The sequence below is a fragment of the Rhamphochromis sp. 'chilingali' genome (assembly GCF_963969265.1).
Source record: "Rhamphochromis sp. 'chilingali' genome assembly, chromosome: 16".
Taxonomy (NCBI): Eukaryota; Metazoa; Chordata; class Actinopteri; order Cichliformes; family Cichlidae; genus Rhamphochromis; species Rhamphochromis sp. 'chilingali'.
This window is the reverse complement of record NC_137943.1, coordinates 34,971,852-34,996,839: the sequence shown is the minus strand read 5'-3', so window position 1 is coordinate 34,996,839 and position 24,988 is coordinate 34,971,852. Positions and strand designations below refer to the sequence as shown.

Below are 24,988 nucleotides of genomic sequence, written 5' to 3'. Positions count from 1 at the left end.
TTTGGGGTTTTTTATAAAACACGACTGATGTCATCGACAGGACATCAAACCGCCCGGCGGCACCGGAGCGCCCAACAACCTGACGCTGCTGGCCGAGGAGGCGCGGAAGCTCGCCGACAAGTAAGACCCCACGACACGTGTCATCAACACGCGCTGACGGCCTGACCTTAACCTGAATACTCGTCAAAGACACAAACCGTTTGGACTTTTCTCCCTGCAGACACAAGATGGACGCTGACCAGATTGAGAGGATCGCCAAAGACGCCAACGATACGTCCAACAAAGCATACAACCTGCTGCAGAAGACTCTGGAGAAAGAGAGGAAAACGAGCGAGGAGATCGAGGAGCTCAACACGAAGTACGTCCCACCGCCTGACGAAACCTCACTTTAGTTAGTTTTTCCCTGCCGTCATGGTTACAGGTGGTTTTTGCCTTTTTGTTTTTGATTTGTGAGTTTTTTGTTGCTTTGTGTGAGAAATCCTCCTCGGTTTGGCCCTGTGGAGGTTTTTTGGAGGTTTCGTCTCCCCTTCATTTGTTTTTCATCCTTCACGGTTGCTCTGCTTCGGTTTTGTCCACGTTGTGGTTTTTTGAATCTTCGGTCACATCTGTTCAGTTATTCCATCCCTTTTTTTGAGTCTCTATTTTTTTCTTGTTCTTGTGGTTAATTTGCTTTATTTCGACTCATTCTTGGGACCTTTGTAGTGATTATACGCGGCTCTGTGGTCATTTTGCATCTCTTTGTGGTCATATTGTGTCTCCTGGTCATTATAGCTGTGAGGAATTTTTTTTTTTTTCATTTTTAACTATTTTTATAGTAACTTTCTGAACTCCTTGGTGGTTTCTTTGCATCCCATTTTGTTGGCCAGTTTGTCTCCCCCCAGGGCTCTGGAGTGCAAATGTGACCAAATTTTTCAATGGTGCAACTAAAAAAATCTTAGGTCGCACCACATCGACCAACTGTTTGAGTAAAAAAAGAAAAAGTGTCTGCAACTCTGAAAGTCTCCGTGTGGTCAACAACAGACGCACGTTATCGTTGTCTAAACCAATCAGAGATAGTCAAGGGCGGGACCTCTCTGATTGGCCGTGGTCCAGTTGAAAGTGCAGGCAGAGAGGGAGGTGAGTAGCTTGAATAAAGCGATATCGATTCATTTAATCCTGAATCGACTTTTAAGTATAACCGTGTTTGGCCAGAAACGCCAGAATCTCAGGTTAAATATTTCCACAAACAGTAAATGAGAGCAGGCACACGGACTCCACACAAAGACGGAAACACAGACCCGAAGCATCAGAATCAGTTTTCTGTTTCGGCTTTCTGACCCGACGGCCCGTACACGGACACGCCGTCGGGGCTGGAAGCCGACAGCTCGCTGATGCGTCGGGTCCGCGCTGTGTTTACGTCTTTTTTGTGTTGATTCTGAGCTGCAGGTTTTGTCTCTCACCAACCAAAATTCACTGAACCAGCAGCAAAAGAAGATCAAACTACGCTCCACATTTGATAAACATCGTCATGAATTCCCTCTGAGCGTCGCTGTTTTGCTTCCACCACAATAAAACTCACACACGCTGTGTGTGTGTGTGTGTGTGTGTGTGTGTGTGTGTGTGTGTGTGTGTGTGTGTGTGTGCGTGTGTGTGTGTGTGTGTGTGTGCACTCCAAGAACAGTTTCTCATCTCAAATCTGTTTTCTGTATTATTCATTCTCTTATTATAACACTGCGGTGTTCAGCAATGCGGTTGAAAAACTTGGGTGCGCCTAACTTTTCTGCTGGTGCGGCACCAGTGCAACCGTGGCGACCCGTTAGTCTAGAGCTCCGCCCCTTCAGTCATTTTCCTTTTGTCGTTACTTTGCTTCTTAAAGTCATTTTTCATCCCTTTATAATACCATAATAATGCCAATCGCTGGAATTAATACTGAAGTTTTTGGGATTCTTTTAATGTTATTTGATGCTCTGCAGCTCGTCCACACGGGCTCTCGTGCATCCAGCGAGCTGTTCATCAGATCGTTTTGGAAAGGACAGAAACGTACAGCTCGTTCTTTGGTCTCACAGCTGGCTTCAGATCCAGAGTGATTTTTGTTGTCAGACATTTCCTTCAAAGATGGAAGAGGAAGAGTCGTTGAGCAGACTTCCTGATCGTCTGTGTTTTGTGTCCTGTCCAGGTACAACGAGGCGAAGGAACTGGCCAAGAGCCTGGAGAAACAGGCCACCAAGGTTCAGACCGAGGCCGAGGAGGCCGGAAACAAAGCTTTGAAGCTCTTCGCTAACCTGACCAGCCTCCCGCAGATCGACACCAAGGCCCTGGAGGTGAGAGATGGACGCCGCAGTTTAATGTGAAACAGCGGAGGAAAAGTGTCGTAACTCACGTTTCTGTTTTCAGGAGGATGCCAATAAGATCAAGAAGGAGGCGGCAGACGTCGACAAGCTGATCGATAAGACGGAGAAGGAGTACAACGACCTCCGAGAAGACCTGAAGCCCAAAGAGCAGGAAGTGCGCAAACTGCTGGATAAAGGCAAAAGTGAACAGCAGGTGAGTTCAGGGCCTCTGGGAGCTTCTCAGGAGAAAAAAACGCAACACACAAAACTGTTTCCTCTTCCTGTGCAACAGACGGCCGATCAGCTGCTCGCTCGAGCCGACGCCGCCAAAGCTCTGGCCGAGGAGGCGGCGAAGAAGGGCCAGGCGACGTTTAAGGAGGCTCAGGACATCCTGGACAACCTCAGAGGTACCCGAGTGTCCGCCGTTCACCGGTTTCTGTCCGTGCTGCGTTATTGGTCCGTTCAAAACAAGATAATTAATAAAAAATCCTGTAAAACTGTCCATCGAGGCTTTGAGTTGACTTTAACAACAAAAAAACCTCTTGAAGGTGCTAATAGTTTGTAATGCGTCCCCTTTTCCATTTTCCTGAAATGCACCATTTCTGCTTCAGGCTCCGGGTGAGATGGTAAAAATCTGCACGGAGATTTAAAATAAAGCCGTTTTCGTCACGTAACTCTGATCCTCGTCCACCTGCGGGGTTTTTCTCTCTGACTTCCTGCAGATTTTGATAAGAGGGTCAACGACAACAAGACCGCCGCAGAGGAAGCCTTGAAGAAGATCCCCATCATCAACGCCACTATCATGGCCGCCAACGAGAAGACCAGGCAGGCGGAGGAGGCGCTGGGCAACGCTGCCGTCGATGCTCGAGAGGCAAAGAGCAAGGCGGAGGACGCCGAGAGGATAGCCAGTAATGTGCAGAAGGTAAAGCGGCGGCTCGTCATTGGCCTGTGTCAGCTCGCCGGTTTCTCTCCTCTCACTGTGATTAAACTCGTGTCCTCGCAGGGCTCCGCCAAGACTAAAGAGGAGGCGGAAAAAGCCTTCCAGGACACCACCAATCTCGACAACGAGGTCAACGACTTGATGGCACAGCTGACCGACGCCGAGAAGGAGCTCGAGGAGAAGAAGGCCCAGGCCGACCAGGACATGATGATGGCGGGGATGGTACGACTCGCTCGTCACTGAACTCTCAGACTCTTTCTCCGGACATTATAAAAAGTTTAACATCCGTGTTCCTGTCCTCAGGCTTCAAACAGTGCAAAGGACGCCGAGGATAACGCCCGCAAAGCGAAGAGTACAGTGAAGACGGTCCTGAAGGTCATCACGGACCTGATGAACCAGCTCGGTAAGAACACCAGTCGAGCTGCAGCACCTGAACTTCTGAGAATGACTCGTTTCTTCGGGAGAAACCATAACGCTGCCTTTTTAATTAAAGAACTGAGCGATTGACGGGGAAACTAACTGTGGTTTTGTTTCGTGTCCAGGAAACATCGATAAGATCGACCTGAGCAAACTGAATGAGATCGACGAGTCGCTGAAGAAGGCCAAGGGCGAGATGGACAAAAGCGACCTGGAGAACAAGCTTAAGGAGCTGAACAACGTGGCGCAGACTCAGGAGGCGATGATCAACGACTACGACCGGCAGATCCGCGAGATCCGCGCCGACATCGCCAACCTCAACGACATCAAGAACACATTACCCGAAGGCTGCTTCAACACGCAGTCCCTGGAGAATCCTTAACCCTAACCCCGCCCTTCTCTTCCTCTAGCCCCGCCCCTTGCCCCACACTCACATCTAACACTCCGGCGAGCACGCCGCCTTTTACCAAAAACACTTTTTGTTTCAGATTTTTTTTTCTTTGACGAGACAGAAGCCGACGTGTGAAACCATGATCACGTTTTCAGCCGCCGAGAAGCAGCTGATTTTTTTTTTTCCCGAGACGCAGGGGCGTGGTTACGCTCGAACGAACTAAACGGCGTCGAGAAGCCGTGCGGAGGAACCAGAACCACAAACCCGACGTGACTGCAGCCGTCTGCTCCACAGCAGGAAGTTTGAGCGACACAGGAAGCTCTGCCCACATTTCTGTTTTCTGTGTCCCACCAGCCATTTCCCATCGTGCCCAGGGGCGCTTTCCCAGCGTCCGCTCACTGAACGCCACTGCCTCCTCTAACCGGCAAACACAGTGAAGGAACCCTCGCTTTTCCTCTGAAGCTACGTGCCCATGCAAACAGCAGGAGACCTCCTCATCCTGCACCTCCTCCGACAGTGTTTTCTCCTCCAAACAGGTTAAAGATGCAAACTCGGCCGCTCCGCGACGAACCGCAGAAATCCAAAAACATTTCAAAACTAAACTCGTTTCTAGACGACGCATCGCGATGATATCAAGATTTCTCGTCAAGCTTGCAAAAAATTAAAAATGTAAAACTTGGAATATTGAGCCTGAAGATGTAAACCTGGGAGATTCTCTCGAGTTACGAAGGTAAAATGAAAGCGCCGTCATGACTGTGAGAGATGTGAGATTCAGGATGTTGTTAAAAAGATAAAATGCCGAGTGAGCGTTTTTACCCAGAATGGCTCTAAAACGCTGATTTCTTTCTTGCAATGAGATGAAATCTCGATGTTATTTCGATGTTCTTGACGATTTCCTGTCGCAAGACGATCTGGGAGAGCGACGCGAGCATTGCTGCTCCTCGGTGTCGATAAGCTGTCGCAGGTGTTTGGCAGGAAGTCTTTTCAGTTTTGTGTTTTCGGGGCTTTTCCTGCTTCGTCTTCGGCGCGCTGTTAACGCTTCGCTCCAGGCTCGATCCAACACTATGCAACTTTGTACATTTTGCGTAGCGAGAGTTTTATCTGATACACTGGTGCTAATAATAATTATTTCAAATGTTCTATTTTTGTGTGAATGTTTTTTTTATTATTCTGACACAGAGTGAGGAACTTTTGTCGTGTGTAAATATCTGATGATTCAGGACGGGCTGATTTTCTCCACCCTGCAAACAGCCTCCATCACAATCAATCAACGGGAACCTCCAGCATAAATATCTATAAATATCTATAAATATGAATATCTCATCACATGTGCCTAGTTATTATTATTATTATTATTATTATTATGCTTGCTTGTATACAAGGCTCAGTGTTGCTGCCTCATAGCGACACCATTACGTTTGTGTTTTGATTCTCGTGTTTGTTTTCACCCTCTCACCAATCAGGTTGTTTTTTGAGTGGGCGTGGCCTGCCTCACCAGTCATTTCATTGAATGGAGTTAACAAGTCACATGTGGCTAAAGTAGCTTTTGATTAGTGTTTTTGTGCCTTAATATTAAAGTTCCTGCGAGGGCGTCCATGCTTTCATTTTGTCCTCGTGTCGGTACTGAAGCAGGTTTTTCTTTTTGTTGTTTAAAAATCAGGTCCCAAACAGAATTTAAAATGCCACTAGACTATTGTGCTTTTATTTTGAAACCCCCTCCCCTGACCAGTGCTGGGGAGGCTTTTGTCTGTTTTTATTTCCCTCCTCCATCCATTCGGCCGCTCTGCAGGTGGTGCAGCTCACGTGATGTATAAACAGTATTTTAAGTTATAATGAACCGCTTATTCGTTTTGCACCGCCCCCCACGTCGCCTCAGACAGTGATGTGCGAGCTGCGCGGCGTGCAGGGCCGCACGTCTGCAGCCCTGTGAGGACCTGAACCACCCGAGTGTTTGTTCTTGTTTGTGCCCACGTGCCTGTAAATCCAAACGTAACATTTGAATAATAAATAAATTCCTACAGTTTGTTCGCGTGTGCTCCTGTTTTCTCAGCAGACTGTAACACAAAGATGGACGTAAACGCCACAGAGCCTTAGCGCTAGTGTTACAACGGCTGCCATGCTGGTTTCCTGGAGGCATGACGGAGACACATTTGGAGGATCGGGTCCCAACACCACAAAGACGGTCCAGGGGTCGGGTTAGCTTAAGTGAAGCCCAGCAGACAGCTAGCGGCTCCACCCACCTCTGTCACCATCCACCTGCTGGTCAAAGAGGCCACGCCTCTAATAATGCAAACCTTAAGCCTTAATAAATGTAAACAGGTGAGCTGTAAGAACATCCTCCCCCTGTACAGGTGTTAACTGTAAACATTTTAACATGGAGCCTCCAGTGGACGTTAGAGGAACTGCAGGGTTAGCTTTTACTTTTGTTTTTATAAGACTGAAAATTGGAAAACTCTGGAAAACTCCGGGAACTAAAGAGGGAATAACTACATGCATGTTTCCATCCGTGGGCTTTTCCTCCTAAACAGAGTGTTTGAGTCCTTGCGCACACCGAATGTTTGACGTGTTTTCTGTTGCCAACTCTCGTCATCCAGACCAACCACGCAAAAGTTAACCGCCGACGTCCTGAGGTCATGAAACCGAACACGGAGGGCCGAGCAGGTGAACTCATCAAGCGACACCTGAAAACATCTGGGCTGCTGCTGTGTGAAAGCTCCTGTATCAACTTTATTTAAACCTTTTTTGTGCATCAAAAGATTCCTGAATATAAAATATACAAAGTGATGTCTTATTTGTTGAAAAGGTCAGAGGTCACTGCATTCATTTTTTTATATTTCACACAAAATCCCAACATTTAAATAAAACAAAATATTAATATCAGTTCTGATCAGACTGACACCATATTTACTCTGGTTCCCTTTGAACACAGATCAAAGCAAATCACATGAAAAGAAAATTTTATTGGGTCTCAAACTTCTGCATCGCCTTTAATAAAAACTAAAATGAGAGGAAACTGACACGTGACCTGTGTGTCTGTGCTGTTTTTGAATCTTGTCTTTTGAGAAATGTTTAAAACGATCACTTAGGAACAGCAGCGAGGAACTTGTTTACGTCCCGTGGATGTTTCATTCTTTCAGTGTAAATTTTAAAGGAATTTTTAAGCTAAAATGTAAAACCTGAGTCAAAAAGTTCTTCTGGCATTCAAAAGAAAACTTTCATGGAAAAATCTGATGTCATCAACCAAATCCTGTCAGAATTAACAGGAGTACAAAACTGAATCTTCTTCTTGTCTAAAGGTTTAGAAAGTGTGAATGTTAAAGATTTTAAACTCTTTTGAGCTGAGATTTTTATTGCGCATGAGCTCTCAGTCCGGCCTGCAGTACCTTCAGGGCCCACCAGAGGGCCATGACACAGTCTGGGCCTCACTGATCCAGAGGGCGTGAAGAAGTGTTTCTGCAGGTGAACCGTGAGCCGCGGTCTGCAGACACCACGCAGGTTTTTATCATCGTGAGACTGCGTGGAGGTTTAAAAGTGCACCAGGTGTGAATGCGGCCTCCAGAACTTTAACAGGAAATAAGTCACGGCCGTGGCGTCTGCGGCGTCCTCGAGCCCATGTGACCTCGTTCCACTTTTGGGCTCTCATTGGTCCGTAACTGACAGCGAATGGCGGTCGACCCCGCAGCGCCTGATAAATAATCCAGATTATAAAAGGAAAAAAAAAGTCCTGATTCACGGAGTGGCACCACCCAATCTGTGGTTAAAACAGGAAGTGTGATTTCCGCCCACAGTCCTCGCCACCCGTCAGGACGCTGCACTCTCACCGTGGTTTTTCATGTGGCGCCGCAGCGTGTACACGTCGCTGAAGCAGCGGTTGCAGTGGCTGCAGCAGTACGGCCGCTCCTCCGTGTGGTGCTTCATATGGTGTTTAAGTGGCGTGCTGAGAGCGAAGCCCCTCCCGCACACGGGGCAGGTGTAGGGCTTCTCGCCCGTGTGCGTCCTCATGTGGATCTTCATGTCCGAGCTGGCCGTGAAGCCCCTCCCACACATGCGGCAGCTGTAGGGTTTCTCCCCGGTGTGCGTGCGGGCGTGGCGGATCATGGAGGAGGTGATGTTGAAGCCCTTCCCACAGATGGTGCAGTGGTACGGCTTCTCGCCAGTGTGCGTCCTCATGTGAATCTCCATGTTGTTCTTGCGGGTGAATCGCTTCCCGCACAGCCGGCAGCTGAAAGGCTTCTCGCCCGTGTGGCTGCGTGTGTGCACCTTCAGCTCCACCCGCCGCTGGAAGCTTTTCCCACATAACTTGCAGACGTGGCTCTTCAGGTGTGTCCGTAGGTGCTCCAGCAGGCGTTGCCGGTCAGCCTGCGGCTCGCCGCACACGCTGCAGAGGCAGCACTCGGTGGCGGCGTGAGTCTCGGCGTGGTTCAGCAGAGAGCCCCGGTAGCTGAACTTCATCCCGCAAACTTTACAGCTGCAGGAAGTCCCACCTCCTCCACCGCCTTCACCAACAGCAGGAGCACCATGCGGAGGAGGAGCAACGGGCTCCTCACAGGAAGTGCTCGGCTGGGCTTCGTCTTTCATTATCTCCACCATCTGAGCCTCCTCCTCCTCAGGCAGCTCATGCTTGAATGGTTTAACATCCTCCTCTGCTGCCTGAGGAGCGACCCACACCTCCTCCTGCTGCTCCTGCTGCTCCTGCTTGATGGTCGGCGGCTCAGACTCCTGGAGGTGCTGAGTGTCTGCAGAGGACGAGAGCGTGTTTTTTTTAATTTCTGGAGAATATTTGAAACATTAAAAAGATTCTTGAGCTTAAAGAAAACAAACAGAACCACAAACTGCAGAAAACAAATCGACGAGCAGCTCATTAGTGAATGAACATGGTGCAATAAATGTATTGTCAGAAGGACATTTTTTCAAACACTTGAATTTTCTTGCATTTACTTGAGTGGGGTTAGGGGTCGCCACTTCAGCATGCAGTCAAGTTCTGTACTCTTGTTAATGACCTACTAGTTGCATTCAGGTGTGCTGCAGCAGGGACACATGGAAACGTCTCAGGCCCTCGAGGACTGGAGGTCGAGACCCCTGCCGTGAATAAAAGAATCAGGAAGAACGTGACAGTTTTAAGCTGACACTGAAGATAACCTGCTCGCCACCGGGTGTGATCAGTGTAGGTTGCCATGGCGACTTAACCACGCTAGCTAACCCATTCATCTCCCCATAGACGAGCCCAGGACAGGTCTCCCTGCCTGCTGACCAATCAGATCTCTGGAGGACCCCTCAGTGCAGGTGGGAGGGTCTGAAGTCTACCTGAAGAGCCTCAGTGAGAAACTTTGACTGTTGTCTGAAAGCAACTTTACAATCCTTTTACGATGATTAAATCAGAACACCTGCGTTTGTTTTTATTCGTTTTTATACTCAGAGTGTGAAAGCCTCGCACATTAAACACTCATTTATTATAATCCATCAGGTCAGCCTGTGTTGATCTGCTCACTGATGCTGGGGGGGAGGGGCTAAAACTAGCCCTGATAACGAACCAAAGCAGAAATAACAGAACGTTTGTTTATTTGTTCAAAGAGCTTGGAGCCGGCTCGAGTCAAACATCACCCGATTAATGAAAGAGTTTATTCAGCGTGTTTCCTTCACCCTCAGAGGAGCTCAAACCTGTGACGTCAGGGGGCGGAACCAGGTGAGGAAGTTTGACGTTAGCGGGTCTGTCAGTTTTCGTTCCGCTGAAGCTTTTATTGTGAAAAATAAACAACAGAACCAGAAGCTCGCTCACGTTGGACCGGACCTGTGTGCGCGTCCCCGCCGACAGTCGCGGGCTTCGTAGGTGCGTACAGGCGGATGAGCTCGTCCTCGCGCTCCACCATCACTCTCTCCACCAGCACGAGGATCTCCTCCGCCGCCGCCGCGAGCCGCTCCGTTACCGCCGCGCGGAGGAGCCGCAGGTGCGCCATGCTGACCGGAAGAGCCCGAAAACAGCCGAAAACAGGCAGCAGCCGCCGGATTTTAGTCCCTGCAGCGCACTGCGGCTGCGTCAACAGCAGGAGACGGAAGTTCCACTTACACTTCACAATAAGAGCTTATATTTGTATATTTCTGTTATCCTGCAGCCTTGAATATTTTTTTAAGTTATTTTATATGTTTTGTGGATTTGAAATGTTTTTCTAGCAGTCTCAAGTCTCTCTGTGTATGTGTGTGAGAGAGATCTGTTTTTTGTTTTCTCGTTCTTTTCGGTCCTGAGTTTTTGGTTCAAAGGTTAATGAAGGTAAAGTAAAACCAGATAAGAGCTGCACATGAAGTGTGACTGCGACTTTCCGTCATCGGTGAGTTCAGATCCTTTACAGGACTCTAAACCTGAGCGCTCCCAAAAATAACTACAGTAATATTGGAAATAAAGCATTTTCTTATTCTGACATTTCACCTGAATATTCTGCAGGCGGTGCCGTTGAATGGGAGCAGGTTTAAACGTCGGTGTCAGTGATGTGCGCGCTCACACAGAGGCGCTGTGTGCTTTAATAAATCCAACTCGTCCTGCAGCAGGAAGAGGACGAAGACTTCATTTCATGAAATCAAACAGACTAGCTGAAATGTTGACGAGCAAAAGTCCAAACTCTTGTGACGATGCAGGGCGATTTAAAGGTAGGTTTTAAAGGTAGAAAAGCCAACTGGCTGCTCTCGGGGGCTCTAAGTAGAGCCCCAGACTTTTCTAACCCTCTGTCAGCCAAATGGAAGCGAACTTGGCTCGTCTTTAGTAGTGATGGCCAAATGAAGCTTTCTGAAGCTTGTATTGAAAAACGGTTCATTACTCGAAGCTTTTCAACACCGTCCTCTCTGGTGACATCTGGTGGCCAAAAATATGAAGAGCCGCTTGAATCCACAAAATAAAACCAACTGCTTCATTAAGATTGCCCACTACAGAGCGGAGTTCTGTCTGATATTGGGCCGCCGTTGTGTTGCGTTGAACGTGTATTCTTTGGTGGTTAAAAATGTGGTTTATTTGGTTAATAAATAATTTTGACCAGTAAGCTTTCCTTGTTTAAACATGCATCATGGTGTGGTCTTTCTTTGCTTGTGACTTCTTGATGTTGGTAAATACAATAATTGAAAAATACCACATTACATATAATATACATATGATAATGTACAACACATTATGGAGTATGCTTCTGCTGTGAGGTCCTGCCTCCATGCACTTATGCAGTTAATCGCTAGACAGGTGTATTTATAAATAATATTATATTAGGGAAATTTTCCAAGACATATTTTTGACCTGGGGGTAGAACTGATTGTGAACTGGAAAGGGAAAATGCTTATGAACTTGCAAATGAAAAACATGATGCATTTAAAGTAACCCTTTTTCATTTGTATTTAAGAAGAAAATTTGTTCCACTGTGCGATGGCCGAAACTGTTCCTTTTCGTGGAGATAATTTCTCCTGCCTTAAGGAAAATCCCTTCACATGGCACAGAGGAGGCTGGAGTGCAGAGAAACTGGTAGAGATGCAGGTATACAGTCTACCTGGGCCCCACAAACTATCAGCTAAAGAGAATAGATAAATTCAATTGCTGCACATTTGGCAGACTAACATTTTCAGATTAATTAAACAATAAAATATATAGTTTTACAACATTACATGTAAAGAGTCAAGTGGAAGTCTTTCTAAAGTTATTTAATGATATTTATATTATGGAAGCAGATTTTTGACATTTTACCTTTTTCCCGTTTTCAGATATAATAAACACGCACAAAACAAAAGCAAACGGCCAGAACACAAAGCTGGAAAACCCACCCGATCGACCAAAATCAACTCAAAATTCTCCCACACAACAGAACCTCCTTTATTCCTCGCTGGCTCCAAATCTCTCAGTGGAATGATCAGTGGTTCGCTGTCACCATCAAAACACTCCACAAATCCCGCGAATGATTCATTTCCTTTTAAACCATTGAATCAGACACTGAAGCAGTTAGGCTCTAACTGAAGCTTCGGACGTCACTGATCACGTGACTCTGGCCAAACGAATCAAGCTTCGACACAGTCTGAAGCAGTGTGTTGATTTTTTTGACACACGCACCGGAGCGTCAGCTTCAAGCGGACCATCACTAGTCTTTAGCATCAATTCATATGTAAATTAGGTCGTTACCTGAGAATTCTGGAGGGGAGTGGGTGTGTGTGAATGATTGCTGATGTGTAACTGCCAACTGCCTCTTTGTGTGTGCGTGTGTGTGGGGGGGGGGACTTCCTTTTGTGTTGAGGTGGATATAATCTCACTGCATTTAGCCTAATCCTTCATTGCCCTGAAGAATTCTGTGGTGTACGAACCTCCTCTCCAAGGAAAGAAAATGCAGCAGGCCTTGGAAATGATCCTGAGCGAAGTCAACCCTTGTGACTCGGATGGAGAAGACCTAGAACTTCAGCCGGATTCGGACTCGGAGCTGTCTGATCAGTCTTCAGGTTAGGTTTCATTTCATATTATTTCCTATTTCATTTCAAACAAGTAAGTGAGAAATACTAAAAAAGCAGAGCAGGATTAGGGTTAGCTAGTAACCCTAACTCTAGTTGTTTCTTTTTATTTAGGAAGACATTTCATTTCATATCATTTCCTATTTCATTTCAAACAAGTAAGTGGATGTAGTAAGTAAGATATTTCAGACATTATTCTGATACAGAGGAGGAGATACTGGAATTATAATTAGTATCTATGCATGCATTTGTGATTTCGTTTCCCATTGCTCACAATTTGAATTTGTTCACACTGCAGATGAGGAGACTGCTTCTGCACCTAAAAAGAGAGCTTGTTTGGGGACTGAGACAGCGAAAGATGGCACAGTGTGGCGTGAAGAACAGGTGGGGACCCGTCTCCCTTTCACCCCAATAGAAGCGTACGCTGCAGATGGAGAGCCAACGGCTGAGGCCAGGAAAAGTATCTCAAGTCGCCTTCAGAGCTTCCTGTGTTTCATCACTCTTGACATGCTTCATAGCATTCAAGAATGGACTATTCAACATGCACAGGAAACGGAGCATGTTCATTGGTTCATGGACCTCCCTGAACTAATGGCATTTATTGCAATTGTCATCTTGCGGGGAGTTAACAGGGTTCCATCTCTACGTGACTGCTGGTCAGCAAACCTGGGAAACCCACAGATAATTGGAACTATGGCACGAAACCGCTTCCAAGACATCATGCAACACCTACGCTTTGATGACAAGTCCACCCGCAGTGATCGAGCAAAGACTGATAAGTTCGCTGCAATTTCCAGTTTGTGGGGATCATTTGTCACCAACTGCATCACGTGCTACAACCCTGGTCTACATATCACCGTTGATGAACAGCTTTTCCCATCAAAGACTCGGTGCTGTTTCCTGCAGTATATTGCAAGTAAACCTGACAAGTTTGGGATCAAGTTTTGGGTGGCTTGCGACCTAAAATCCAAGTACATTTGCAATGTCCTCCCATATCTTGGCAAGGACCCCAATCGTCCCAGTGAGGAGAGACTTTCTGAAGATGTAGTGATGAGGCTGATGGAACCATTCCTAGACAAGGGCAGAAATGTTACCACGGACAATTTCTTCACATCGCTTTCACTTGCGCAAAAACTTCTTGGACGGAAAACCACCATCCTCGGCACAGTCAACAGGATTCGCAGGGAAATTCCTCAATCCACTAGACAGACAGATCGCAATGAATTCACCACTAAGGTATGTTACAGGTCTTTTGTGGTTCTATGTTTATGTGTTTCATTGTGTGTAAAAGGGCTATGGAAATAACAATTTATCTTATTTCTTAGGTGTTTTCAACCTCTGCTGCCACGCTGACGGCGTATGCGGCCAAACGGAAGAAGACAGTCTATATTCTTAGCAGCATGCACGGCGTGGTTCAGACTGATAACACTACCAAAAGGAAGCCAAACACTGTCACCCTTTACAACAAAACAAAGTGTGGCGTGGATGTGATGGACCAGATGGTTCGGGAGTACACTGTCCGCAGAGGAACACGGCGCTGGCCAGTCGCCGTGTTTTATAACATGATTGACATGGCAGCACTGAATGCACATGTGCTGTATCAAGCATGCACCGGGACGAAGGAAAGACGGGTGGACTTCCTGGTGGAGCTTGCAAGAGAGTTGGCTCACTCTCATGTAGCTGCGAAGAACGCAAGAAAAGAACAGTTGCTTTGGACACAACCCTCCACACCGAGCCCTGGAAAAAGAGCCATGTGTCAGGTCAAACACAAATGCAAGAACAATCATGCCACTGAGCGATGTGTTCGCTGCTACAGATACACATGTGGTAAATGCAGACTACAGATACCATGGCAGTGCCAGGATTGTGAGTGATTGCTGAAAATGTTGAAATGTACTCACTCACTTTTTATTATTATTTGTAAATATGTGTACAAATGGTTGGTTTTTTGTACTGTTTTTATCAATAAATCTCAGCAACAAAGGAAATACACCCATGTGTGTTGATTTCTCCCTAAGACGGCAAACTGAAACACTCCAAGTTGGTGACTTTTGGAGATTTATTTCCCTGGATGATTGAGAATGCATCAGACGAACACAAAAGGAAAGTTCACAGCTTTTAGCAGCTCCCCCACCCCCTCATTCACACACCCCCACTCCCCTCCAGAATTCCCAGGTAACAACCTAATTTACATATGAATGACTAGACAATTTAGCTTCCACTTGGCTGAAGCTAAAGCCTAGCTAAAAGCCTACCAGCCATTTGGAAGGCGGGTTTTAAAGGTAGAAAGGTGGAAGCCTGGGCACTGCTGCTCTCGGGGGACTCTAAGTGTTAAACCTGGCTGCAGGTTACGGCCTCCTGTTTGTTTCAGAGCAGGTTTTAAGACTGAATAAAGTTTGATTTAAAAGCTGGTCATGCTTTCATCTCCTGGTAAACAATCAGGGAGCTCCAGAGTCTCTGAAAAAGCTGTTAAACAAGGGTGTTTTACCGCAGGAGGCTTTCACACGTCAGACCAGCCACAGTCCAGCCAATCAGAAAGCAGCACCACACCTCCATGCTGGACATGGTGGCGTAAAAAAGAGGAACAGGAGGAAAGAGCAAAGTAACCTGATACGACACTGATGTGTCAGCAAACAGAGACTGGTGTCTGCGCGCTGACTCAGCAGGACACATTAATAAAACAAGAAGACTTAATGACTTTCAGCAGCTTTATGCTACAAATATTTTTAAGTAAATGAATGCTGGGACATGCTGCTGGCAAATATATTCAGGCCTTCATAACTCTGCACAGCTTCAATCACTCATGTGATTACACATCACGTTACAGTGTGAGCTTCCAAAGCAGCTCAGGGGACGACGTGTCAAAGAATAATTCAGAGAGAATCATCACAGGGCTGTTTACCCTGTTTCAGGTAAACCTGCCAGTTTTCAGAAATTAAACATGGGGCTAAGGCTCAACCATGTTTATCAGATTTATCCACAGAAACTAGAGCAGGGCCCTGTGCTTCGTACGTCGCTTACTACATCCAAGATCAAATGAAACATCCAAGACCAAACCATCGCGCTAACCGTGAGCTCGCTAATCCGGTTCCCCGAACACACCTGCTGTTGACGATTAGTACAGCTGGACGCAGTAATGTGACATCACTGGGTGTCGTAAAAGGGGCTACGCATCGATAGTGGAAACATTGATCGGCAACCCTCTGATTGGTCGGCGAAAATGTCGACGGAGCGCGCTCGGCTCGGTATTTTTCGGCAGCAGAGCAAGAACTCTTGAGTGAGGGATTTCAGGAGTTTCAGAGTTTAATCAGAACGCAAGGGAACACTGCAAAGGCTGCAAAAGCAAGGAGCGAGGGCTGGCAGGAAGTTGCTGACAAATTAAACTCGTAAGTAATTTAATAATAATAATAATAATAATATATTGGATTTATATAGCGCTTTTCAAGGCACCCAAAGCGCTTTACAATGCCACTATTCATTCACTGTCACATTCACACACTGGTGGAGGCAGCTACGGTTGTAGCCACAGCTGCCCTGGGGCAGACTGACAGAAGCCAGGCTGCCATATCGCGCCATCGGCCTCTCTGGCCAACACCAGTAGGCGGTAGGGTAGATTTATCATATCACACCATATTATCCAATATTATATTACATTATATTATAATATGTTATATTTTATCCTCTTTCACATTAGAGCCACGACAGGACCCACTAGAACATGGGAACAGGTAAAAGTGAAATATAAGAATATTCTACAGAATGGTAATATTTATCACTTATATTGCTTTTAGTCTCTTGGAAAGAGACCCTGGAATAATCTGTTTGTTTATAACAGCAACCAAGAAAAGGGCAGAGCAACAAAAGACAGGTGGTGGTCCTGCACCCTCGTCAACAAGTTGGTTAAGTAAATAATACCCTCACGGGAAAATCGATATCTCTCTATGAGCACACTGTCGCGCTGAGCTAAAGGATCCTGTCTGTCCCGCAATATACGCTGAATTCTGAGGACTCTCCTTATCAATCTTGCACCTTCCGCAATGGGCTGCTCGCGTATACGGACAGGACATGGCTGCGACAGACTTCCCAAATCCACCTTCGCTTTTATAGCCGTGGTCTCTCATCTTGAATACACGAAGTAATTTACAATTGCTACTCTGAAATATGAATTACATCTGTAATAATCACATACATGTAATAGAATGTTAATAGTACATTTCCCTTTTTTAGGAAATGACCTGTATGTATCTGTGTGACATCAATAAATGGATCAGGTGCTGCATTATCTTTAGTTACATTGATGTTATTTATTTATGGTGAAACAGTGGTGGAATATCGCTGTTGCTTTCGTATGAATGACGCGGGCATACCTGCGTGGCCGCGATCTAATCCTGTTTACATAAAGTAAACCTGCTCCCCAGCAGGTTTACGCTTACGGCTCTGTTGCTATGACAGCAAGTCCCGGATGGGCTTCGGGGAACCGAACGATCCAGGATCACGCGAAATCGTCAACAATCTCATCCAGCTAACTTACTTAGCGCGGTACGAAGAACAGGCCCCAGCTGTTTAAATCAGAGCAGATGTGAAGAGGGATGTGCACGGTGTTGTTTCAGCCTCCTAACCACACAGAGAGACAGTCCACCAACTGAAGCGGCATCATTCAGCACGGACAGGAAAACCAGGCTGCTGCTCCACACACCGAGACAAGAAGCAAACAGAGAGACAGAGAGCTGTTTTACATAAAACTCTTTATTATAAAGACTCAACACTGACACCAGCACACTCACCTGCTTCTGTCTGCCGTCGTCAGTCAGCTCTCACAGTGAAACTCTCCACCATTTGACCTTAGAACTGAAGAAGCTTCTCGGATGAGAGGTGAAACGTCTTCAAGTAACTTAAAGAAGTCCAGACACTTTTCTTTGCAAGCTCCTTTGACCTCACAGTGAAACTGAGTTTACAACCCAATAAAAACTATGAAATGATCCATATTTAAAACCGATGTCTATGAGTCATGGTTGCTGTCAGCACCTCAGTTCACCGTCAATAAAAGTACTGCAGACAAACGTCTTGATGCATGCTCGGTCATCCAGGTGAGAGATACTGCAGACAAACAATGAAGCCCCAACTTTAACTTTACTAAAATACAATGAAAAAGTACATCAGCGCCTTCATTGGTTGATATATCAGAGGACTGATGGCTCACAAATCTAAAAGCAGCTCATAAAAGCAGACATGATGCTATTTAGAGAACAATCACACATAAGCAACACTTTAACACTTAGAGTCCCCCGAGAGCAGCAGTGCCCAGCCTTCTACCTTTCTACCTTTAAAACCCGCCTTCCAAATGGCTGGTAGGCTTTTAGCTAGGCTTTAGCTTCAGCCAAGTGGAAGCTAAATTGTCTAGTCATTCATATGTAAATTAGGTTGTTATCTGGGAATTCTGGAGGGGAGTGGGGGTGTGTGAATGAGGGGGTGGGGGAGCTGCTAAAAGCTGTGAACTTCCTTTTGTGTTCGTCTGATGCATTCTCAATCATCCAGGGAAATAAATCTCCAAAAGTCACCAACTTGGAGTGTTTCAGTTTGCCATCTTAGGGAGAAATCAACACACATGGGTGTAGGTCCTTTGTTGCTGAGATTTATTGATAAAAACAGTACAAAAAACCAACCATTTGTACACATATTTACAAATAATAATAAAAAGTGAGTGAGTACTGTGGTGTATTCATAATTGTCTCTGGTACATTTGTTGTATGGGCAGTATGTGTTCACTGTTTGATTGTGTAATTACGTGTTACCCACTGGCAATGCATGCCGGTAGATGGTCATACAGGAGGTAAAAGAGATGGTCTTACCGCACACAGTGGTCCCGCGTACTTATTCAGATTCAGAGTAAGAATCACACATGGTGTCAGAAGTGCTGTGTGACTTGTAAGACTCCATACATCTGCCGAGTGTGAGGAGAAGGGGAAGGTGGAAACACAATGCCGAATGACGACGTAGACGATCGTCCGAGGGCAGGAGTTAGCACCGCGGCTAGCACTCCCAGCGCTACGTTTAGCATCCAACCACCGGAGCCCTTTGATTTTTCCAAACCACACGAATGGACAAGATGGGTCCGTCGCTTCGAGAGATTCCGTCAGGCAAGTAATCTCGGAGGAAAATCAAGTGAACACTCTCATATATTGTATGGGAGACGAAGCGGATGACATCCTGAGAGGACTAAAGTTAAGTGATGTAGACCAACGGGACTATGCTAAAGTGAGAGATAGCTTCCACAACTTTTTCATTGTCAGGAAAAATGTTGTTTATGAGCGCGCACGTTTTAATATGCGCAAACAAGAGCCGAATGAGACTGTTGATGCATTCGTGACTGCCTTGCATGCATTAGCAGAGCACTGTAACTACGGACCGCTCCACGATGAGCTGATAAGAGACAGAATAGTAGTGGGCTTGGCCGACACGAGGCTGTCTGAGCGCATGCAGATGGAAAAAGACTTGGACTTGGATAAAGCTATAAATATGGCCAGGCAGTCAGAAGAAATCAAAAAGCAACAGTCAGCTTTGAGAAGTGAAACAAATGTAATGCATGTAAATGCGAAAACAGTTGACAGAGTGATACAAAAGCACGACAAAACAAAGTTCAACATGTTCAAAAATAAAACTGTCAAAACACAACAACAATATAGCAAGAGACAAAGTAATAAATGCTACAAGTGCGGAGGCTCTCCACATCCGAAACCTGAGTGCCCAGCAAATGATGCAAAATGTCATTTATGTGGAAAAAAAGGTCACTACCAGCGAGTCTGCAGACAAAGCAAGACAGTGCAAAGTATTGAGGAGGAAGAGGAGCAAGGTTTCTTCCTCGGCTCAGTTTCCAGTGACGGCCAGGCGTGGACAGCCATCATACAAGTGAAAGATGCAAAAATCACTTTCAAACTGGATACTGGAGCAGATGTGACTGTAATAGCTGACTCGGACTTATCAAAGATTTTTGCTAACGAACACAGACCAGTTCTCCAGCAGCCAGAAAAACCTTTGTTAGGCCCTGGAAAAACACCACTGGACGTTGCAGGTTTTACAAAGCTACAGCTCAACTACGGAGCGAAACAGACAACAGAGAAGGTGAGAGAGAGCTTTCAAAACATTACGAGATGCCCTGACCTCACCCCCAGTGCTCGCAATGTATGACCCCAACAGAGACATTAAAGGTGTCACGGCGACGGATGGCCGGTACTGAATAGGACTCAGGTGCAGAAACCCAGAGCGGAGACAGTAGATGATTTAACAGTTTATTACGGTTAAGTACAAAGGGGGAAAAAAAGAAACGTGGCAAAGACAGAAAATGACGAGACGTGGAGCCTTGGAGTGGCGTGCCCAGGGGAACGTGGCTAGGGCGAGGGAACGAGGCCTGAGAAGCGGAACGGAGCTGAGTGGGGAACAGTCACATTGCAGTTAGGGACCTGGAGTGTTTGAGAGGGGGGTGATGAAGATCCAGGGGAGGCTGAGTGGCGTGGAAAGGCTGACCTGAGATCCGGGGCTCCAGATGGAGTGTGATGGCAGGAGGGCAGGCAGGTGAGGCACAGAGGGATTTCCAGAATGATCACTAGGTAGGAGTCCGGAGGTGGAGTGTGAGCCAGGGTGGGTACAGCAAATGGGTTGATGACGAACTGGCAGTGAGTGAACATCGATGTGTGGTTTAAATCCCTCTGGCTTGATTGCCTGCAATAGGCTCCAGGTGTGCAGGAGCTGGAGTTGGCCCTGCCCAGGGGCGGATCCCAGGTCAGTTCAGGAGCCTAATGCAAACTCCAGCCACCCACCGTAGACCATGACAGAAGGTCTATGTTGTAAGAAACCTGAGCACTCCACTGCTAGGCCTGCCTGCCATTACAGCTCTTGGCCTGCTGGTGCGAGTTGACGCGGTTTCAATGGACACTCTGAAGACTACTTACCCTAAACTTTGCAATGGTCTAGGGAAAGTGCAGCGGGCCTATCACATTAAACTCAAACTGAATGCTGTGCCGTACTCACTCACAACTCCGCGAAGGCTTCCTCTGCCTCTGATGGGAAGGGTAAAAGAGGAACTCCAATGAATGGAAGAGCTTGGTGTCATTACCCGAGTTGAGGAACCAACGGATTGGTGTGCCGGCATGGTTGTTGTTCCAAAGAAAAACAGCCCTAGGCTAAGACTTTGCGTAGACTTTACCGGACTAAATGAGTATGTGTGCAGGGAAAAATATGTGCTGCCATCGGTTGAACAAAGTCTCGGAATGCTCGCAGGAGCCAAAGTGTTTAGCAAACTGGATGCCAACATGGGCTTCTGGCAGATTCCCCTGTCCGATGAGTCTGCCAAACTCACCACTTTCATCACACCCTTTGGGCGGTTCCACTTTAACCGCCTACCGTTTGGGATCAACTCAGCGCCCGAACACTTTCAGCGCATGATGGCGGAGGTCATCGAGGGTCTCGAAGGAGTGGTGTGTCACATTGACGATGTGTTGGTGTGGGGACGTAACCATCAGGAGCACGATTCCCGTCTCCATGCTACACTGCAAAGACTGGAAAAAGCAGGCATAACGCTGAATGTTGAAAAATGCGAGCTCTCCCAGAGCAAGGTTGCTTTCTTGGGTCACATCATAGCGGATACAGGAATCAGTCCCGACCCGAAGAAAACGGAGGCAATTACAGAAATGACAGAGCCAACTAATGTGTCAGAGTTGCGCAGTTTTCTGGGCATGGTGAATCAAGTGGGCAAGTTCATCCCCCATTTAGCTGAAAAAGACAAAGCCCTGCGAGATCTTCTTTCGCAAAAGAACGCATGGTATTGGGGAACTGACCAAGTGAGAGCTTTCAAAACATTACGAGATGCCCTGACCTCACCCCCAGTGCTCGCAATGTATGACCCCAACAGAGACATTAAAGTATCAGCAGATGCTTCATCCTATGGTCTCGGAGGTGTTCTTTTGCAGCTGTGGGAAGAAGGATGGCGACCAGTGGCGTATGCATCGAGGTCCCTTTCTCCTACAGAACAACGGTACGCACAAGTGGAAAAAGAGGCACTGGCATCTACATGGGCGTTTGAGCGTTTTCGTGATTTCCTGATTGGTAAACATTTTTGTCTTGAAACGGACCACAAACCTCTCGTTTCCTTACTGGGAGGACAAGCTCTGGATCTCTTGCCACCCAGGATCCAGCGATTCAGAATGAGACTCATGCGTTACTCGTACACTGTGCAGTACGCCCCAGGGAAATCGCTCTGGACAGCAGATACTTTGTCCCGCTCACCTCTGAAAAAACCAATGAACCTGTCAGACAAAGAGCTAATGGAAAGCACAGACATATATGTGGACAGTATTGTAGCAAACATGCCTGTCAGTTCATCATATATGCAAACACTGAAGGAACAACTGAAAAGCGACAGTGTGTGTGCTCGCGTCATGGACATGTGCACCGAAGGCTGGCCAGAACATGCAAAACAAGAGCCTTTACTGCGAAATTACTGGCCTGACTGAGCCACGCTCACTGTTGAAGACGGCCTTTTGTTAAAAGACACACGGCTTGTCATTCCTTCAGCAATGAGAAACGAGGTGCTGGAAAAACTACACGAAGGACATCAAGGTGTTGTAAAATGTAAAGCTCGTGCACGCCAAACAGTGTGGTGGCCCGGGCTGAGTCAACAAATCTCTGAGATGGTGCTCAAGTGCAAAACGTGTATTCAAGAAAGACACAATAACAGTGAGCCACTCATGCCAACAGAATACCCTGCCCACCCATGGCAGAGAGTGGGCACAGATCTTTTCGAGCTGGGAGGGAAAACTTACCTTCTCGCTGTTGACTATCACTCTAGATTTGCTGAGATTGCTTTGTTAAACAGGACAAAATCAAACGACGTCATTACTCACCAGAAATCTTTCTTTGCCCGTCACGGCATCCCAGAGGTCCTCATGTCTGATAATGGGCCACAGTATTCAGGTCAAATCTTTACAGACTTTGCAGCAGCATACGGCTTCAAACACATCACAAGCAGTCCCAAGTTTGCGCAAAGTAATGGAGAAGCAGAACGTGCTGTGCAGACTGTAAAAAATCTTCTGAAAAAAGCAGCTGATCCTTATCTAGCTCTTCTTGCCTATAGAGCTACACCACTGCAGTCCGGATACAGCCCTGCAGAGCTTTTAATGGGCAGACGTCTGCGAACCACACTGCCGATGCTTCCATCGCAGCTGGAGCCCACACTGCCGGACAACGCACTGCTCGCTCAAAAGGAAAGGGAGAAGAGGATGATGGACATGGCAAACTTCAACAGGCGCCACCGCGCAAAACCTTTATGCAGCCTGTCCCCAGGAGAGCAAGTTTGGGTGACTGATGTCAAAACTACAGGCACTGTTATCCAAAATCACTCTACACCCCGATCATACACAGTGGAGTTACCACAAGGGACTGTGAGGCGTAATCGTGTGCATTTGATTCCTTTAAGTTCACCTGTGCATGAACCTGCTAATGTGCCTGTGTTGCAGAAGCCTCAAACACCCAGTGTGACCCCTGCTACACCTGTTAACACTGATGTGGTCAGAACCAAGTCAGGGAGGCCAATAGTTAAACCTAAAAAGTTAGATCTGTAAGAGAAAAAAAAGGTTGTTGTTATGTAACTGTGTTATAATGGTTTTGTAGAGCACAGTAAAATAAAGCTAAAAAGAACAAGAAAACAAAAACAAAAGGTTAAAAATGTAATGCAGATTGTTTGCCAGATGTTCTTGTATGGCTTTGAAAAAGAGAAAAAAAAAGAAACAAGAGGTAGTCTGGTTGGAAGTTCTGTCCTGAGAAAAGTAATATTCTGTTTTTGTTTAAAAGGGGAGATGTGGTGTATTCATAATTGTCTCTGGTACATTTGTTGTATGGGCAGTATGTGTTCACTGTTTGATTGTGTAATTACGTGCTACGCACTGGCAATGCATGCCGGTAGATGGTCATACAGGAGGTAAAAGAGATGGTCTTACCGCACACAGTGGTCCCGCGTACTTATTCAGATTCAGAGTAAGAATCACACAAGTACATTTCAACATTTTCAGCAATCACTCACAATCCTGGCACTGCCATGGTATCTGTAGTCTGCATTTACCACATGTGTACCTGTAGCAGCGAACACATCGCTCAGTGGCATGATTGTTCTTGCATTTGTGTTTGACCTGACACATGGCTCTTTTTCCAGGGCTAGGTGTGGAGGGTTGTGTCCAAAGCAACTGTTCTTTTCTTGCGTTCTTCGCAGCTACATGAGAGTGAGCCAACTCTCTTGCAAGCTCCACCAGGAAGTCCACCCGTCTTTCCTTCGTCCCGGTGCATGCTTGATACAGCACATGTGCATTCAGTGCTGCCATGTCAATCATGTTATAAAACACGGCAACTGGCCAGCGCCGTGTTCCTCTGCGGACAGTGTACTCCCGAACCATCTGGTCCATCACATCCACGCCACACTTTGTTTTGTTGTAAAGGGTGACAGTGTTTGGCTTCCTTTTGGTAGTGTTGGGAAGCTGGGAAGAAGGCAAGAAAAGAACAGTTGCTTTGGACACAACCCTCCACACCGAGCCCTGGAAAAAGAGCCATGTGTCAGGTCAAACACAAATGCAAGAACAATCATGCCACTGAGCGATGTGTTCACTGCTACAGATACACATGTGGTAAATGCAGACTACAGATACCATGGCAGTGCCAGGATTGTGAGTGATTGCTGAAAATGTTGAAATGTACTCACTCACTTTTTATTATTATTTGTAAATATGTGTACAAATGGTTGGTTTTTTGTACTGTTTTTATCAATAAATCTCAGCAACAAAGGAAATACACCCATGTTTGTTGATTTCTCCCTAAGATGGCAAACTGAAACACTCCAAGTTGGTGACTTTTGGAGATTTATTTCCCTGGATGATTGAGAATGCATCAAGACGAACACAAAAGGAAGTTCACAGCTTTTAGCAGCCCCCCCACCCCCTCATTCACACACCCCCACTCCCCTCCAGAATTCCCAGGTAACAACCTAATGTACATATGAATGACTAGACAATTTAGCTTCCACTTGGCTGAAGCTAAAGCCTAGCTAATACGTTCATAGTTGAAGTGCTGATGACGTGAAGTCCCGCAGCGTCCAGCAGGGGGCATCAGAGCGCTGCTTCGGTGCCTGTATGACAGCGTGAGGGAGATTCATGGATGCAAACACACACAGAGCGCGCACGGACACGGGAGGACATGTTTTACTGCTGCTGGGACACGTTTTTAGTGGGTTTTTAGGATCACGTGATTCCACCGTAATTTAAACGTCCAACGTGTGACGTCATGAAGGATTTTAATCTGGAAGTTTCTGATGAGACTCTTTAAAAAGTTTATGAATGGATTATTCAGTGACTGATGAGTGTTTGTGTTGCATTAAATGTATGTTCGTGTTAAAACGATATAATAAAACTAAGTCAAAGTGTTTATTTGTCTCTT

General features: G+C 46.4%; 3 protein-coding genes across 6 annotated transcripts in view; 2 read left to right on the top strand and 1 right to left on the bottom strand.

Moving 5' to 3' along the window:
- Window positions 1-4,708, top strand: part of lamc1 (laminin, gamma 1) — a 46,888-nt gene extending 42,180 nt beyond the window's left edge. Inside the window, exons 20-28 of the mRNA XM_080907301.1 lie at window positions 41-120; window positions 221-358; window positions 2,156-2,300; window positions 2,374-2,523; window positions 2,602-2,716; window positions 3,032-3,231; window positions 3,313-3,471; window positions 3,553-3,652; window positions 3,792-4,708. Of these exons, the coding sequence (XP_080763427.1) occupies window positions 41-120; window positions 221-358; window positions 2,156-2,300; window positions 2,374-2,523; window positions 2,602-2,716; window positions 3,032-3,231; window positions 3,313-3,471; window positions 3,553-3,652; window positions 3,792-4,048 (1,344 nt within the window). The 3' untranslated portion in view covers window positions 4,049-4,708. The remainder of the gene's footprint in view (window positions 1-40; window positions 121-220; window positions 359-2,155; window positions 2,301-2,373; window positions 2,524-2,601; window positions 2,717-3,031; window positions 3,232-3,312; window positions 3,472-3,552; window positions 3,653-3,791) is intronic.
- Window positions 4,709-7,853: 3,145 nt separating this feature from the next.
- Window positions 7,854-10,141, bottom strand: LOC308412751 (uncharacterized protein). Of its 4 annotated transcripts, none has more exons than XM_080907305.1 (3): window positions 9,834-10,141; window positions 9,062-9,136; window positions 7,854-8,793 (listed from the first exon to the last, which is right to left on the bottom strand). In XM_080907305.1, exons 1-3 carry the CDS (start codon window positions 10,009-10,011, stop codon window positions 7,859-7,861), a joined length of 1,188 nt encoding a protein of 395 aa, XP_080763431.1. In that variant the 5' UTR covers window positions 10,012-10,141; the 3' UTR covers window positions 7,854-7,858. The 4 variants fall into 4 exon arrangements, with proteins under 4 accessions (XP_080763431.1, XP_080763432.1, XP_080763433.1 ...); XM_080907306.1 differs by having other exon boundaries at window positions 9,846-10,141; XM_080907307.1 differs by lacking the exon at window positions 9,062-9,136.
- Window positions 10,142-10,263: 122 nt separating this feature from the next.
- LOC308412750 (piggyBac transposable element-derived protein 4-like) lies at window positions 10,264-14,499 on the top strand. The gene is made up of 5 exons (XM_080907304.1): window positions 10,264-10,380; window positions 10,494-10,696; window positions 12,389-12,508; window positions 12,816-13,753; window positions 13,843-14,499. Exons 2-5 carry the CDS (start codon window positions 10,507-10,509, stop codon window positions 14,389-14,391), a joined length of 1,797 nt encoding a protein of 598 aa, XP_080763430.1. The 5' UTR covers window positions 10,264-10,380; window positions 10,494-10,506; the 3' UTR covers window positions 14,392-14,499.
- The last annotated feature ends 10,489 nt before the right edge of the window (window positions 14,500-24,988 follow it).

Excerpts from the sequence above, each read along its gene's own strand:
- LOC308412750 (XM_080907304.1), top strand. The coding sequence starts at position 10,507 with ATGGGAGCAGGTTTAAACGTCGGTGTCAGTGATGTGCGCGCTCACACA. Across the intron at positions 12,509-12,815 it reads GCTGTCTGATCAGTCTTCAG|ATGAGGAGACTGCTTCTGCA; the intron begins GTTAGGTTTCAT and ends TTCACACTGCAG. Across the intron at positions 13,754-13,842 it reads GCAATGAATTCACCACTAAG|GTGTTTTCAACCTCTGCTGC; the intron begins GTATGTTACAGG and ends CTTATTTCTTAG.
- LOC308412751 (XM_080907305.1), bottom strand. The coding sequence starts at position 10,011 with ATGGCGCACCTGCGGCTCCTCCGCGCGGCGGTAACGGAGCGGCTCGCG. Across the intron at positions 9,137-9,833 it reads GCACACAGGTCCGGTCCAAC|GGGTCTCGACCTCCAGTCCT; the intron begins GTGAGCGAGCTT and ends TATTCACGGCAG. Across the intron at positions 8,794-9,061 it reads AGCACACCTGAATGCAACTA|ACACTCAGCACCTCCAGGAG; the intron begins GTAGGTCATTAA and ends CGTCCTCTGCAG.